Raw genomic sequence first — 18,017 nt, 5'->3', positions numbered from 1 at the left:
TCAAGAGGGGATGTTGGCTTAGCGCTGCCTATTTGTGTTTTTAGCCTGAGCGAGAGTAAGCAGATTGCGTCAAAGACCAGTCTGATGCCTTTGCCTGCAGGGGTGCACACTGTGTCGACCCTGTATATACACAGTTTGGTTGTCTGGCTACCTGGCAGTGATGGGACCAGAACAGGAGTAAAAGCACAATGCTACAGTATAAACACTAGCTGGCTGGGCAGCATGAAAAGATACCCACCAATGCATCATGTAAACAAGGAAATTGACTTTGACTGGAAAAATGTGTATGTATCGTTCAGTAGGTGGAAAAAAGTGTTTGTTAGAGAGAGTTGCTGAGTTCATGTAATAAGCAGGTTCCTGGAAGTGTGTCTGTCTGGGGTTTGGGGTTTAAATGGGGGATTGGAGGGTCTTGCATATGGACTTAACCAGAACAGTTAAGACAAAGTCTGCTGTACTGAGCTGGGAGGTTTCTAGGAAGCATCTGTATCTTCTGAGTCGGCAGGCAGGCAGCCAGAAACGCAGGCAGCCAGAGACGCACGGAGGCAGGCAGGCAGCCAGAGACTCAGGCAGCCAGAGACGCAGGCAGCCAGAGACGCACGGAGGCAGGCAGGCAGCCAGAGACGCAGGCAGCCAGAGACGCACGGAGGCAGGCAGGCAGCCAGAGACGCACGGAGGCAGGCAGGCAGCCAGAGACGCACGGAGGCAGGCAGGCAGCCAGAGACGCACGGAGGCAGGCAGGCAGCCAGAGACGCACGGAGGCAGGCAGGCAGCCAGAGACGCAGGCAGCCAGAGACGCAGGGACGCACGGAGGCGGCCAGAGACGCAGGCAGGGAGGCGGGCGGGCGGGCGGGCGGGCAGGGACGCACGGAGGTGGGCGGGCAGGCACGGCAAGCAAGCAGGCAGGCACAGCAGGGAGGGAGGGAGGCAGGGCAGGGATGCACGGCAGGCAGGATGGGGGGAGGAGTACATGTGAAAGATAAGGATAAGGCCATTTCACATCCAATGATCATTTTCTCCCCAACACCTTTTCATGTGTCTGAAATGATGGCCCATTACCCACAAAACTGTACTCCCCCAGTGCTGGGACATACAGTACTGTACAGACTCACACTTATACAGTACTGTGCACGCACATTCTCTCTCTCTCTCACTCACTCACATACTTCTGACTTCTCAGACTGCTCTGAAGTCAGACTCCAGTAGCTGTCAAGTGGTGGACATGAGAAAACAAACATGATTCCAGATGTTTTATCTTTCTCACCTAGGCAAGTCAGATTTGTGAGTTACCCTCCCTGCCAAATCCGGTAATGTGGAGGTGGGGAAGGGGGTAGTTTGGAAGTTATGATAATTGAGTTGCTCTTACAATTACTGTGGAAATGATTCAGAGCAGAGCCATTAGGTCTCTCTCATCCAGGCCTGGGCCAAGTCAAACACAACCCTGCTATTCTCCTCTTCAACCTCAGGCTCCCATCAACGCACTGCCACCCCTCATTACTAACGATCACCATAGCTACCCTCCATCCGTCCCTCAGCCCACCTCCCTATCCCCCTACATACACCCCTTATTCCCTTTCTCTACAGCTGAGATGTCAGGTCTCGCCTCACATCTCTCCTCATCGCCACTTTGGTTATTTTTCCCTCACCTATTATATGTATATATTAATGTACCGTACCTTCCCCATGTCTTTCTCCTCTTCCTCACCTCATCTATCTATTCCACCCATTTTCCTTTCCTCCTTTCTATCCTCCTGCCTCTTTGTCCCTGTCTATTTGACCCAGTCTCTTGTCCTCTCCATCCCCGGTCCTCCCTCTGTTCTCTTCCTCCTCTGTTATTGTCCTTTTTGTGTCGGTCAGGGCAGTGAGTCATGAAGTGGTTGTGTGTGTTACTGTCTCTGTGCCTGTCTCCCCAGGGAGCTGTTCCTCAAGTCCAATGCTCAGCTCACCTTCCGCTGTCGTCAGCTCCTCTCTGAGCTGTCCTACATCTACCCCATCGACTTGGTCACCACGGCTGTGAGTAACCTCCTCCTGAGTAACGCACGCAGAGCTGTGACAGAGCTGAATGGCTTAAATAATCAGTGGTCATTACAATTTCTAAGGAGAGTGCCTTCTTTGCTCTCTGAGCTTTTCCCTTCCCTTCACGCTACAATTTCTCTCTTGCTCTGAATATGGTATTTTTGGTTCTTGGATTCTCATCCTCATAAAACTCTTGTTTAATTTTCCTACAGGCTAATCAGTCCGATTATGTCATCTGTGGAGTGAAGCTGCCCAACTCGGAGGATTTCCAAGGTAACCTATCTATTTCACCAGGAAATGGAGGGCTTTGGAGTGACAGAGACGTGCATAACACGGGGCTCATTTGTTTCCTTTTATTGAAGGTTCAAACTTCTGACCCTGTAGTAGGGACACTACGTTTTGTGACCCAAATGGCACTATTCCCTATAGTGCACTACAACAGTACAATATCTGCTCTAAGGTTCAATGACAAGTGTTTCAGAAGTTGCAGCTGATGGGGGAAACTGTGTGACTTTAGTGGCTGAGGCAGCTGTGTTTGTATGGGCTAGATCAGTGGTCAAGATCACTTTCTGAGTCAAAATGCAAGCCGAGATCTAAACGCTCACATTTTTGGGGAACATGATTTAAAAAATGTAAGCATATGCAACATTAAAAACAGTACCGTAGCAATGGGGTTTGTTCAGGAGACTGGAGGCCCAATACATTATCACTGCATATTGCATTTGTTTGAATTGCCCTGCCAAAGCATTGTTGTTCTTCTCAGACCATTTGTTTTAGGTAGGCTGTATGATCACACTGGTAATAGAGCAGTTGTTGTATTACTTGTGAGGCACAGCTGAGTGAGGATACATTTGAATAATTTAGTCTTTTTACTGGACTGGTGGTGCTTGCATCTGATGGCCAGTCTCAGCAGAGGGAGAGAGCAGCAGACTCAGTTTCCCTCTCAACGTCCCTCCATTCTCCCTTTCCGCCACTGACACTGAACAAAAAAGGGACATCGTCTTGTACCTCATGCGCAAGTTCATTGTTACTCCTATGACCAGAGAAAGTGAAATATTAAAAAAGAGCCAAGCCACTAATAATAACAAAGCAAGCCTATCGATACAATTTCCTACTAATCTATTTTAGCTGCAGTGCTGGTTGTTGCACAAGTGGAAGTAGGGAGAACGCACAAGTGTTGAATAAAAAGTGTTGACAGTCCTGAGTAAAAATGTGAACATGAACACGCTCTTAAAAACAGCAGCTCTTTGCTGTATTCATTGATAGTCTCTCTCTAGTCATGGTTTTAACCGTTTTGAAATCTCACAGTAACAACTTAGCTGTGCACTCAATGAGGCTTTCTTTCATCGCCTGCAGACATGGTCATTTGAGCCATCTGATTGGCCATCGGTAGGCCTATAGCTGCTTTGATTTTATGGCTGTGCTTTGTACCGTATTTTACTATTTACCGGTATTGATGCACGGACCTGTTTTGGGTTTTTACTTGACCTTCTATAACGGTATTTGAATGTTTGGTTCGTTAAATGTGACACACTATGTATGTAATATGATATGTATTATCTATTTTTACAGTTTAGTCCGCTACTTGAGTCCTTTCTTTCTCCATGCCGTTTTCCACACATACCTAGCCCTGCCCCCTGTCATTCAAGGAGCGCATTTGTTCTTCCTCGACCACAAGACACTTGCGTTCAGCCTGCATGGTCAACGCAGCACATGCAGCAATGTTGATGACAATGATGCTGTTTTCACTTTGCTATAAATCCACTAGTGTTCTATAATTACACTATTAGTTTGTTTCTTACATCTGAAAACCGCATGTTTGTCTTTTCTTAGGAAGTTGGGCCTAAATTGTGTTAGACGCTAATGCTAATTGCTAGCTAGATATCTAGCTATTGTACTGAGTTAGATCAAACATAACTAGCTATACAGCCTGATAATACTAGTGCTGGTGTAGACCTAAATCAGCATGTTGTTTGTGCAACAGTATCTTCTAAATCAGAGAGGAATAGGTGAAGTATGAATATGTTAGCTACATATGGTAGCTAAGAGAACATTTATGCAGCCAAAGATTATTGTGTCTCATAGGAAACTCTTATCAACACTTGCTCTTATTCTGTCACAATAACGCGTTGGACTAGTAACCGGAAGGTTGCAAGTTCAAATCCCCGAGCTGACAAGGTACAAATCTGTCGTTCTGCCCCTGAACAGGCAGTTAACCCACTGTTCCTAGGCCGTCATTGAAAATAAGAATTTGTTCTTAACTGACTTGCCTAGTTAAATAAACACTGTATTTTATGGGCCCACTATTATTTTCTTACTATAGAATTAGAATACTCATTATATTTCCATGATTCCAACAGTTCACCCAAGTTTTTTGCTCTAAATTGCAAGTCAAATCACAATTGGAACATTTGTTAAAAAATAAGGCCTAGATTTTTTGTTGTTTGTATCGTGCAGCCCTACGTGGCAGAGTGGAAATGATCTCAAATGAATACAGGAAATGCAGAAATTGATAAATGCTCAAAATGAGTTTTGGTTGAATTTGAATTAAACTGTATAAAACAATCAGAATGTAGAAAGACCCATTGAAATCACTTAGAATATATTTGTTGGCACCCTAGTGTCATGCACTACTCATAAAACACATGTACAACTTTTATTATTCAATAACATAAAATACAGTAAAATACCTTGAAAAATGTGTAAAATACTGTGATATGATATTTTGCCAATATCGCCCAGCCCTACTTGATTTGCTCTCGGGCCTGCTGGGAGAGTATCTTGGCAGCGGAGTTCGTATCTTCAGACATATGAAATGGTTCAAAATGGGAACACTTCACCTATCCGGCGTGCAATGCAGCTGGATCTGGTGTACCTGTGCCAACAGCGCGAGACAAATAAAAAATAAATGGGAAAGCCAGGCTTTATTGTTGGGTTTTTTACCGAAATATTTGGCGATCGACAAGGAATCGCTTGGAGATAGCGATCGACCGGTTGGTGACCACTGGGCTAGATGAAATACTCTGATAGAAAGTCCAGGTACTAACACAGGAAAGGTTTCAACATACTTCGTGGAATCAACCTTTAGTCAATGGAAGCTGGTCCATGGCCAACAAAGTGCTCCCCATCATCCAAGAATGTGGAAATTGCTTCTGGTCTATTTGACCTCTGGAGTCTGTGATTTCTGCTGCCAATATACTCTATAAGGACCAGAGAGTGAATGGTATGTCCTCTGTCCTCTCTCCTCTCTCCTCTGATACCCAGAAACCGATAAATTCTTGAAGGGTGTCAGTTAGTGGGCAAACGGAAGAAGCTCCCCTCCTCGAACTCCTCCCTTTGGCGCAGAAGGACAAGTTTATCCTACCGCCGAAGTGTTTTGAAATCTGCCTTTGTGTCAGAGGAGAAAAACATGCACTCGTTTAAAAACAATATGCTACTTACAGTCTTAGTTATAAAATGTCTTACTCAATATTTTTTTGATCACTTTACATTTATTTTGGGATCTACCCCTGTAAATGTCATTTGCCTAATGACACGCGAGTGGAGAAGGACCGTCTCATTTCAAATGAGCACATTTCCATCAACATTCACTGTCCTCGATTACCTTTCATCTTTTTCAAAAGGAGGCGATAGGATGAAGGACAGAGGACGCAGTAGCAAATCTAATTGATAAAAGGCGAAGGAGTGAGTGGTGAGATCCATGGGTAACTGGAGGTAGTGTGTAGGGATGAGACTGCTTCCTGTTTCAGTCACAGTTTCTCTCTTTACATACTCCTCTGCTGGACTCATACTCCTCTACTGGACTGTTAGTTCATATCTCCACTTATTTATACAGCATAGTATTATCTGCAAAATATGTCGGAAATCTGCCTCATTTACTGTGGACAGCAGATGAGGATTGTGTGTGTGTGTTTGTGCGTCTTTACACGGCAGAGGTCTGGATGATGAAGATTCAAGAGTGGTTTACATTTCCTCCATGTCACAGCTACAGTGCCTTGCGAAAGTATTCGGCCCCCTTGAACTTTGCGACCTTTTGCCACATTTCAGGCTTCAAACATAAAAATATAAAACTGTATTTTTTTGTGAAGAATCAACAACAAGTGGGACACAATCATGAAGTGGAACGACATTTATTGGATATTTCAAACTTTTTTAACAAATCAAAAACTGAAAAATTGGGCGTGCTAAATTATTCAGCCCCTTTACTATCAGTGCAGCAAACTCTCTCCAGAAGTTCAGTGAGGATCTCTGAATGATCCAATGTTGACCTAAATGACTAATGATGATAAATACAATCCACCTGTGTGTAATCAAGTCTCCGTATAAATGCACCTGCACTGTGATAGTCTCAGAGGTCCGTTAAAAGCGCAGAGAGCATCATGAAGAACAAGGAACACACCAGGCAGGTCCGAGATACTGTTGTGAAGAAGTTTAAAGCCGGATTTGGATACAAAACGATTTCCCAAGCTTTAAACATCCCAAGGAGCACTGTGCATGCGATAATATTGAAATGGAAGGAGTATCAGACCACTGCAAATCTACCAAGACCTGGCCGTCCCTCTAAACTTTCAGCTCATACAAGGAGAAGACTGATCAGAGATGCAGCCAAGAGGCCCATGATCACTCTGGATGAACTGCAGAGATCTACAGCTGAGGTGGGAGACTCTGTCCATAGGACAACAATCAGTCGTATATTGCACAAATCTGGCCTTTATGGAAGAGTGGCAAGAAGAAAGCCATTTCTTAAAGATATCCATAAAAAGTGTCGTTTAAAGTTTGCCACAAGCCACCTGGGAGACACACCAAACATGTGGAAGAAGGTGCTCTGGTCAGATGAAACCAAAATTGAACTTTTTGGCAACAATGCAAAACGTTATGTTTGGTGTAAAAGCAACACAGCTCATCACTCTGAACACACCATCCCCACTGTCAAACATGGTGGTGGCAGCATCATGGTTTGGGCCTGCTTTTCTTCAGCAGGGACAGGGAAGATGGTTAAAATTGATGGGAAGATGGATGGAGCCAAATACAGGACCATTCTGGAAGAAAACCTGATGGAGTCTGCAAAAGACCTGAGACTGGGACGGACATTTGTCTTCCAACAAGACAATGATCCAAAACATAAAGCAAAATCTACAATGGAATGGTTCAAAAATAAACATATCCAGGTGTTAGAATGGCCAAGTCAAAGTCCAGACCTGAATCCAATCGAGAATCTGTGGAAAGAACTGAAAACTGCTGTTCACAAATGCTATCCATCCAACCTCACTGAGCTCGAGCTGTTTTGCAAGGAGGAATGGGAAAAAAATTCAGTCTCTCGATGTGCAAAACTGATAGAGACATACCCCAAGCGACTTACAGCTCTAATCGCAGCAAAAAGTGGTGCTACAAAGTATTAACTTAAGGGGCTGAATAATTTTGCACTCCCAATTTTTCAGTTTTTGATTTGTTAAAAAAGTTTGAAATATCCAATAAATGTCGTTCCACTTCATGATTGTGTCCCACTTGTTGTTGATTCTTCACAAAAAAATACAGTTTTATATTTTTATGTTTGAAGCCTGAAATGTGGCAAAAGGTCGCAAAGTTCAAGGGGGCCGAATACTTTCGCAAGGCACTGTATGTGTGTAAGTCAGATTTCCCTGCTCATCCTTGGATGCAGCAGCCTCCTCCCTCCCCCCTAGCCTCGTCCGATCCATCGAGATCAGGATGGCTCATACGAGCCGATCTACCGCCACTCCAACCGCAAAACCCGGTGTGAGCATGCACCCCCTCTATCCCCGTCCTGACGTGATGGCTCGTGGTTTGTGTCTGCAGCGTTGAGTGGCTTCCCATCCCCTGTGGAGGTGTGCAGCTGCTTCGCGCTTCGGGGGTGGTGTAAATCTAGTGAGTAAACCACGTAGCATGTGGTGTGAGAGTGTACTAGGAGACTGAGGGCTACAAGAGGCGTCCTAACACACTCACAACCCCCCTCCAACCTATCTTGTCCTCCCTTCCCTCTCATGTGGAGCATGTGGTGTGACTGTGTTGTAGAACAGCGAGTGAGATGGACAGAGGCCTACAGGAGGTGAGAAAGAGGGACTGCCTGGCCACACATCCTGTCTAACCACCTTAACCATAACAGCTATACAGCACCCCACTTCCCTGACCCTACCTCATCATGTAGGCCTGACCTTTGACCCTCTGATTTCTGTGTGGCCCTCCCTGGGAGGAGGGCCTGCCCAGTGTTAAGCCGACCATGTCCAGAACTGTGTGGCTGTTGGGTGACATACAGGGGACGGCTATGGTAGATTAGTGACCCACCGGTGTCAGGGCTGCACAGCATGTGGAGACTGAGGGGAGAGGGTAGAAGGGTGATGCTGGAAGAGACAGGGGACAGGAAATGGGAGAGTGGAGATGGGAGAGGCTGGATAAGGGTAAGGTAGAGAATAGAGGGTTTTGGTTAGAGGAGACAGGGGAGAGGCTGGAGGAGATATAAGAGGGGAGAGGAGAGATGCTGCCAAGGAGAAGGGGGTCATAGGGTGGAAACGAGTGCCCCCACCCCAGTGCTTTCTCTCTCTCTGAGGTGACGAAATCTTCCCTGTCATCTGAGGCTACCTAGCTGTAGTTCTTCAATGTCCCCAGTACATGTCAGTTAAACTTATGTTCCCTTTATCTGACATTCATGTTGGATATAACTAGTTTATGGGGAAATATGTGAAAATATTGGCAGTCTAAGAGATAGTCAGCTCCTTGGCGCTGGTGTCAGAGGTGCTGCAGACTCAATAATGACATAATACAGGGTCTTGTAGATATGCACCAACACACCATATTTAAGCCCTACTAGTCTGAGATTCACGAAGGCAGCAGTGTGTTATTCTAAACATTTAAGACAAAAGCACTATGATTTGGGAATTTGGAAAGCATCAGCTTTTCTCCTGGAGCAATGTCCTTCTGCTCTGCTGTTGTGAACTTGAAACAACTTAATGTGGTGTCAAAGAAAGCAGCTCCAGACGGCAGGCCTGTTTTCTAGTCAGAAATGTTGATGAAACATCACATTTTCCCCTAAAATATAATTGACCAACGAGGGGCTAGTTTTATGTGACACTTGTGCTTTTCATGTACATTTCTGAAGTATATGAGGTATTTTGAAGTAAATTAGGTACAGTATTCTACAGCAGTTGAAGTTTTCATGTGTGTTGCGTCACCAAAAACACACTGTCATTTTCAAAACACTTTGCCCACATAAATGACTGCTTTTTATCCGTGTGATTACTTACCAAAGTGTTTTCCATTTTGTGATGCCTTTATTTTGTGTTTGCATTCTGAGGATAGAAACTGAAATTATGTTAGCCCTTCGTGATTTGATCTTTCATTTCAATATGATTAATTTATATGAAACGTATATCAAATGCATTAGTATTGCAGTCACATCATTCCTGAACTCTGGCTTTGAAGGGAAGCTTTGAAGAAAAGATGAAACACTGAGACTGTTTAGATGGTTGTTGCCATTTTGACCAGCTTCAGTTTCTAGTCTTAGCATTATAGTGTGTTGGAGTAATAAACCATTAAAACACAGCCATTGAAGTGATTAACAGGCATGGTGTTTCAAATCAGATCCAATTAAACAGTTTTTCATTCAAACCCTCTGCTACCATTTCACAGTAAACCTTTCAAACAGAAATTGAATGACCTCGGTTTTGTTTTTTCCTACAGCGAAGGATGATGGGAGCGTGGCGGTTGCCCTGGGTTACACGGCCCACCTGGTGCTGATGATCAGCTGCTTCTTGCAGATCCCTCTTAGGTATCCTGTCATCCACAAGGGTTCCCGCTCCTCCATCAAGGACACCATCACAGACAAGCTCAGCGAGAAGGAGAGAGAGTAAGCAACCTACAATATAGCCTTCAATATTTCGTTATTTATGTTGAACATTTGAATTATTGAGTATTCAAAGTGCATTTTCCATTCATTAACAATTCCACACATATACTGTTACACTTTTTTTTATTTATTATATAGTTGACAAAAGTGACAAACTAGGAGCATGGAGGGTATTGATCCTGCTCATAAGAAAGTGCCAACGGCAGAAAGGGGCCAAATTTGGACAATGGCTAATCCTACTGTAGCCAGTTGATGGATGCCAAGGATTCCTAGTACCCAACAATTTTGCAGTTGAGTAGAGATAAACTCTAAACGACTGGAGAGCTCATTGTGATCCTGGTCATAACAAGGGACATATGTACTGTAGGTGCTAAATGAGGACAGCATGTACTCTCCTCTCAATATGTATTTGGAGAGTGAACGTAAAGGGACATATGTACTGTAGGTGCTAAATGAGGACAGCATGTACGCTCCTCTCAATATGTATTTGGAGAGTGAACGTAAAGGGACATATGTACTGTAGGTGCTAAATGAGGACAGCATGTACTCTCCTCTCAATATGTATTTGGAGAGTGAACGTAAAGGGACATATGTACTGTAGGTGCTAAATGAGGACAGCATGTACTCTCCTCTCTATGTATTTGGAGAGTGAACGTAAAGGGACATATGTACTGTAGGTGCTAAATGAGGACAGCATGTACTCTCCTCTCAATATATATTTGGAGAGTGAACGTAAAGGGACATGTACTGTAGGTGCTAAATGAGGACAGCATGTACTCTCCTCTCAATATGTATTTGGAGAGTGAACGTAAAGGGACATATGTACTGTAGGTGCTAAATGAGGACAGCATGTACTCTCCTCTCAATATGTATTTGGAGAGTGAACGTAAAGGGACATATGTACTGTAGGTGCTAAATGAGGACAGCATGTACTCTCCTCTCAATATATATTTGGAGAGTGAACGTAAAGGGACATGTACTGTAGGTGCTAAATGAGGACAGCATGTACTCTCCTCTCAATATGTATTTGGAGAGTGAACGTAAATATTTATATTTGAGAATGTTAGGCAACAGTACAGGATGCCAGCTCTTATTTTAGGGTATTTTCATACATATCTGTTTTACCATTTAGTAATGATAGCACTTTATGTATCTAGTCCCCCCATTTTGACAAATTCACTTATACTGTATTAAAGTAGTTAAAGGTTTAGTACCTAATATACTACATGCTAACCTCCCCTGTTATTGGTAATGGTGAGAGGTTAGCCTATTGTTGAAGTCCTTCTCACTCAATATTATTCATGATTCATTTGTGTTTTTTCTTAATCTTAAACATCTTATCTACTCACTTAGAAATAAAATGACTCCAGTCACCATTCAGTTACTAAGTAGTAAACTTTTGACTGCTTTGGACAGCTAAGCCTTATGTTATGCAGCATGTCAAATGGTGTCAGGTTCACTCACAGGTCTTTTTTTACACTCCTCTTCATCATGGGGTAACCACTGTTTTAAACGTTCCTTTGTCGTTTCATATAAAAACCCAGACAGTAGACAGTACTATTTTTCATAATGATGAAGCACATTGTTGAAGATTCCTGTTTTGCTCACCTTGGCCTGTGCCTTTATCTTTGTACCCCAGGGGCTAAGCTAGGCACCGTTCTACCCACACTGTATTTAGACAAAATTTACCTGAATGGAGAGAGGTATTTAAGATGTACGGATATGTTGGATAATATTGTTGCCATGGACACAAGCAAAGGATAACACTCTTGGGGCCTTGCCTCTGGGCTGTACCAGCCTGCTTGTTTAAATCCTGTTTAAATTGTACCGGGCACCACATTACAGTAAGGACACTGTATTGAAATGATTATTTGGATTTGTTTGGATCCGGTAACTATGCATCAAGCTGCCAACAAAACTCCTGTTGCCTTGTGATAATTGCATGTTTGGGAATGCACACATATGCTGTCAGGTATGCAACTGTACATTCCTGTACATTCTGTGCACAGCCAGGCAAGACCCCCCTCGACCAGAAACAAACAATGGGCATCAAAATTAATAATACATCGGATAAAAAATAACAAGATGCTTTGAAAATAGGTATTATCAGACACTGTACTGTTGGGTAAAGTATCCCTTTGGTGCTAGATTGATTAATTATAAATGTAAGTAAAGTGCCAACCGCCAAGAAATGAAAAAGCAACACAAAGTCTGTATTGCATCTTGCCACGCTACATAGTCGTAGCCTGTCATCTCCGGTTCTGCACAGCTTGCTCAAATTAAACTGTTATTCTTTGCTTGTAGCAGATGGAGATCACCAGCATTCGGTAGAAATACAATATTATATGGTGTGTCGTGTTCCCCTTACGAGGCTGTTTAGGTATAGGGGCTTATTGCCCCCCTCTTGTCTACACCAACACAGGCCTACTGTAAAAGGAGCAGCTGTGAGTCCCGTGTCAGTGGTGGCTAATGGCCATAGTGGGACAGGAAGAGAGTGGCAGTGTGTTTTCTGCTCTGCGCTGTGCTGTTTAGGTGGTTGAGGGGGTAGCAGGCAGACTGTTATTTGAAAAGCTAATGCATACAGCCTCATTTTGCCCAATGAATTAATAAGCGAGAGAGAAGGGCCATACCACACCCCTTCATTAACTCATAGTAACTAACAGGTCCGTAGACAGGCAGCAAACCCCTTGGACCCCATTAAGTCCCACAGTAACCCCTAACCAATGCCTCATTTAACTCTTTTGACTGTTCTGGGCTTGAACTGAATAACCATGTAAGGATGAGATGTTCCCAGTGTGTTTATCTCTGTTTTTCTCTCATACTCTCTCACATGCACGTATGGATGCTGCTCATCATTGTTTTAGTCAGACACAGGGGAAGGCATGTAAATAAATTCTTGCATTCCTCCACACACACATCCATATGTCATATATTCAAACCCTTAAATGAAAACATGCACATGGTGAGAGTGTAAGTCCTAATCAGAGACAACTACAGCCAGTATCGGGCCATTTCTTCTTCTCCTCCTCTGAGTGTCATCATGGCAGCTGGAGGGGCTCACAGGGGGTCTCCACCACCTGTCACTCCAACCAGCTACTATTCCAGCGCCAGCCACCTCATGGAAACTGACTCCTCCCTCCTGGACATGCTAAACACCTTCTTTGCCCGCTTTGAAGAAAACAACCGAGCCGCCGATGCGGACCCCCATTTGCTTACCAATTTTGCTGTGCTCTCATTCTCCGGGGCCAACATGAGTAAAACATTTAAGAGTGTTAACCCTTGCAAGGCTGCTGGCCCAGACTGAATCCCAAACCGCATCCTCAGAGCATGTGCAGACAAACTGGCTGGTGTGTTTGCAGACATATTCAATCTCAGTCTGTTGTCTCCACTTGCTTCAAGATGTCCACCATTGTTCCTGTACCGAAGAAAGTGAAGGTACTAAATGACTATCGCCCCGCAGCACTCACTTCTGTCCTCATAAAGTGCTTTGAGAGGCTAGTTAAGGACCATATCACCTCCACCTTACCCAACAAACCACCTTATAACCACTACAATTCACATATCTCCCCAACAGATCCACGGACGACGCAACGCCATTGCACTGCACACTGCCCTATCCCACCTGGACAAGATGAATACCTACATGAGAATGCTGTTCTTTAACTACAGCTCAGCCTTCAACACCATAGTTCCCCTCTAAGCACATCATTATACATCAATCCAAGATGGCGTAGCAGTGCAGACGTGTTTGTCGTTGTCCCATGTAAATGTAGTCTTTTTTTGTGTTTATTTCAATCTCTTTTTCCATTTTAAAATTAAATATACCTTCCGGCATCCCGTCTCACCTAATGTGATACGGATCCTCTATTTTTAGACCTTATAGTTAGAACCTCCATCAGAAGCTAGCCATCAGATGCTAACCAGCTAATTAACTATCTAGTTACTGTTAGCCACTGCTAGCGGCTTTTACCTCTAGCTCAGACACCAGCTGCTTTTACCCCGGATAATACCAGCCAGCCTGTACAACGCCAGTCTGCACAGCGCGATATCAACCCTGAGCATATCAGGATGGCTTTTCTCCATCTTTACTCCAGACTACTCCATTACTGGACCATTATTCCAGATCCTCGCAGCTAGCTAGCTGCTACCGAGTAGCCCAGCCCCGAAGCTAGACTTTGAACCAGGCCTGCTCATCGGACCCTATGATCACTCAGCTACACAGCTGATGCCTCCCGGACTCTTCACTAACACGACTAGAAGCCACTACATCGCCGAATTCCTGCCGTAAGCTCTGGACCATTGCATCGGATCATCGCAACTAGCTAGCTGCTATCGAGTGGCTATAGTGGCTAACTCCCTTGTCCCGAAGCTAGCACCAGTTAGCCTTGAGCCAGGCGCATCTCCCGGCTAGCAAGCGATATTACTCCAGCTACATGACCTCTTTTCCAGTTTGGCCTAGACCCTCTGTCGACATGGAGCCCCGCAGATCCATCACAACTGCCGACGTAATTCCATCTGATGTGCCCTCAACCGGCCTTTGTCGGACGTCGACGAAGACGCTTCTGCTTGCCCCGGCCTGCTAACTCTATGAACGCCGTGTCTCCCGCTTGCTAGCGTGTAACGACTTCCCTGTTTCATCTATTGGTGTTCACTGGACCCTACATAGCTGATGCCTGCTGGACTGTTCATTAATCACGGTACTCCATTTGGTTTGTTTTGTTTATCTGTCGCCCCCAGCATCAAACTCAGGCCCTGTGTGTAGTTAACATCTCTTTTCCAAGAGAGACCAGTTATCTCAATGAGAAAAAATCTGTATAAATAAAGGTAAAATAAAAAAACTGACCCTCTGCCCATTCATCGCCATTTTACCTGTTGTTGTTATCTTAGCTGATTAGCTGTTGCTGTCTTACCCGTTGTCTTAGCTAGCTCTCCCAATCAACACCTGTGATCGCTTTATGTCTCTCTCTGTCAATATGCCTTGTATACTGTTGTTTAGGGTAGTTATCATTGTTTTATTTTACTGTGGAGCACCTAGCCCCACTCAACATGCCTCAGATACCTCCTTTGTCCCACCTCCCACACATGGGGTGGCCTCACCTAGCATAACTAGTACCTCCAGAGATGCAACCTCTTATCGTCACTCAATGCCTAGGTTTACCTCCACTGTACCCATACCCTTGTCTGTACATTATGCCCTGAATCTATTCTACCACGAAATCTGCTCCTTTTATTCTCTGTCCCCAACGCACTAGACAACCAGTTTTGATAGACTTTAGCCGTAACCACATCCTACTCCTCCTCTGGTTCCTCAGGTGATGTAGAGGTTAACCCAGGCCCTGTGTGTCCCCAGGCACTCTCATTTGTTGGCTTCTGTAACCGTAAAAGCCTTGGTTTCATGCATGTTAACATCAGAAGCCTCCTCCCTAATTTTGTTTTACTCACTGCTTTAGCACACTCAAATCAAATCAAATTTTATTTGTCACATACACATGGTTAGCAGATGTTAATGCGAGTGTAGCGAAATGCTTGTGCTTCTAGTTCCGACAATGCAGTAATAACGAACAAGTAATCTAACTAACAATTCCAAAAACTACTGTCTTATACACAGTGTAAGGGGATAAAGAATATGTACATAAGGATATATGAATGAGTGATGGTACAGAGCAGCATAGGCAAGATACAGTAGATGATATCGCGTACAGTATATACATATGAGATGAGTATGTAAACCAAGTGGCATAGTTAAAGTGGCTAGTGATACATGTATTACATAAGGATGCAGTCGATGATATAGAGTACAGTATCTACGTATGCATATGAGATGAATAATGTAGGGTAAGTAACATTATATAAGGTAGCATTGTTTAAAGTGGCTAGTGATATATTTTACATTTCCCATCAATTCCCATTATTAAAGTGGCTGGAGTAGAGTCAGTGTCATTGACAGTGTGTTGGCAGTAGCCACTCAATGTTAGTGGTGGCTGTTTAACAGTCTGATGGCCTTGAGATAGAAGCTGTTTTTCAGTCTCTCGGTCCCAGCTTTGATGCACCTGTACTGACCTCGCCTTCTGGATGACAGCGGGGTGAACAGGCAGTGGCTCGGGTGGTTGATGTCCTTGATGATCTTTATGGCCTTCCTGTAGCATCGGGTGGTGTAGGTGTCCTGGAGGGCAGGTAGTTTGCCCCCGGTGATGCGTTGTGCAGACCTCACTACCCTCTGGAGAGCCTTACGGTTGAGGGCGGTGCAGTTGCCATACCAGGTGGTGATACAGCCCGCCAGGATGCTCTCGATTGTGCATCTGTAGAAGTTTGTGAGTGCTTTTGGTGACAAGCCGAATTTCTTCAGCCTCCTGAGGTTGAAGAGGCGCTGCTGCGCCTTCCTCACGATGCTGTCTGTGTGAGTGGACCAATTCAGTTTGTCTGTGATGTGTATGCCGAGGAACTTAACTTGCTACCCTCTCCACTACTGTTCCATCGATGTGGATGGGGGGGTGTTCCCTCTGCTGTTTCCTGAAGTCCACAATCATCTCCTTAGTTTTGTTGACGTTGAGTGTGAGGTTATTTTCCTGACACCACACTCCGAGGGCCCTCACCTCCTCCCTGTAGGCCGTCTCGTCGTTGTTGGTAATCAAGCCTACCACTGTTGTGTCGTCCGCAAACTTGATGATTGAGTTGGAGGCGTGCGTGGCCACGCAGTCGTGGGTGAACAGGGAGTACAGGAGAGGGCTCAGAACGCACCATTGTGGGGCCCCAGTGTTGAGGATCAGCGGGGAGGAGATGTTGTTGCCTACCCTCACCACCTGGGGGCGGCCCGTCAGGAAGTCCAGTACCCAGTTGCACAGGGCGGGGTCGAGACCCAGGGTCTTGATGACGAGCTTGGAGGGTACTATGGTGTTGAATGCCGAGCTGTAGTCGATGAACAGCATTCTCACATAGGTATTCCTCTTGTCCAGATGGGTTAGGGCAGTGTGCAGTGTGGTTGAGATTGCATCTATTTGGGCGGTAAGCAAATTGGAGTGGGTCTAGGGTGTCAGGTAGGGTGGAGGTGATATGGTCCTTGACTAGTCTCTCAAAGCACTTCATGATGACGGATGTGAGTGCTACGGGGCGGTAGTCGTTTAGCTCAGTTACCTTAGCTTTCTTGGGAACAGGAACAATGGTGGCCCTCTTGAAGCATTTGGGAACAGCAGACTGGTATAAGGATTGATTGAATATGTCCGTAAACACACCGGCCAGCTGGTCTGTGCATGCTCTGAGGGCGCGGCTGGGGATGCCGTCTGGGCCTGCAGCCTTGCGAGGGTTAACACGTTTAAATGTCTTACTCACTTCGGCTGCAGTGAAGGAGAGACCGCATGTTTTCGTTGCAGGCCGTGTCAGTGGCAATGTATTGTCCTCAAAGCGGGCAAAAAAGTTATTTAGTCTGCCTGGGAGCAAGACATCCTGTAGTCCGTGATTGACTGTAGACCCTGCCACATGCCTCTTGTGTCTGAGCCGTTGAATTGAGATTCTACTTTGTCTCTGTACTGGCGCTTAGCTTGTTTGATAGCCTTGCGGAGGGAATAGCTGCACTGTTTGTATTCAGTCATGTTACCAGACACCTTGCCCTGATTAAAAGCAGTGGTTCGCGCCTTCAGTTTCACACGAATGCTGCCATCAATCCACGGTTTCTGGTTAGGGAATGTTTTAATCGTTGCTATGGGAACGACATCTTCAACGCACGTTCCAATGAACTCGCACACCGAATCAGCGTATTCGTCAATGTTGTTGTCTGACGCAATACGAAACATCTCCCAGTCCACGTGATGGAAGCAGTCTTGGAGTGTGGAGTCAGCTTGGTCAGACCAGCGTTGGACAGACCTCAGCGTGGGAGCTTCTTGTTTTAGTTTCTGTCTGTAGGCAGGGATCAACAAAATGGAGTCGTGGTCAGCTTTTCCGAAAGGGGGGCGGGGCAGGGCCTTATATGCGTCGCGGAAGTTAGAGTAACAATGATCCAGGGTCTTTCCACCCCTGGTTGCGCAATCGATATGCTGATAAAATTTAGGGAGTCTTGTTTTCAGATTAGCCTTGTTAAAATCCCCAGCTACAATGAATGCAGCCTCCGGATAAATCGTTTCCAGTTTGCAGAGAGTTAAATAAAGTTCGTTCA

The 18,017-nt window shown here is 45.0% G+C and overlaps 1 protein-coding gene across 1 annotated transcript in view; it reads left to right on the top strand.

The window, feature by feature from the left end:
- Positions 1–18,017, top strand: part of LOC109872862 (UV radiation resistance-associated gene protein) — a 131,529-nt gene that overhangs the window by 41,001 nt on the left and 72,511 nt on the right. The window contains exons 10-12 of the mRNA XM_020464242.2: positions 1,911–2,010; positions 2,226–2,286; positions 9,706–9,871. Of these exons, the coding sequence (XP_020319831.1) occupies positions 1,911–2,010; positions 2,226–2,286; positions 9,706–9,871 (327 nt within the window). The remainder of the gene's footprint in view (positions 1–1,910; positions 2,011–2,225; positions 2,287–9,705; positions 9,872–18,017) is intronic.

This window comes from Oncorhynchus kisutch, linkage group LG28 (genome assembly GCF_002021735.2).
Source record: "Oncorhynchus kisutch isolate 150728-3 linkage group LG28, Okis_V2, whole genome shotgun sequence".
NCBI classification, from domain to species: Eukaryota; Metazoa; Chordata; class Actinopteri; order Salmoniformes; family Salmonidae; genus Oncorhynchus; species Oncorhynchus kisutch.
The sequence above is the reverse complement of the archived record's forward strand: the minus strand, read 5'-3'. Positions and strand labels throughout refer to the sequence as shown.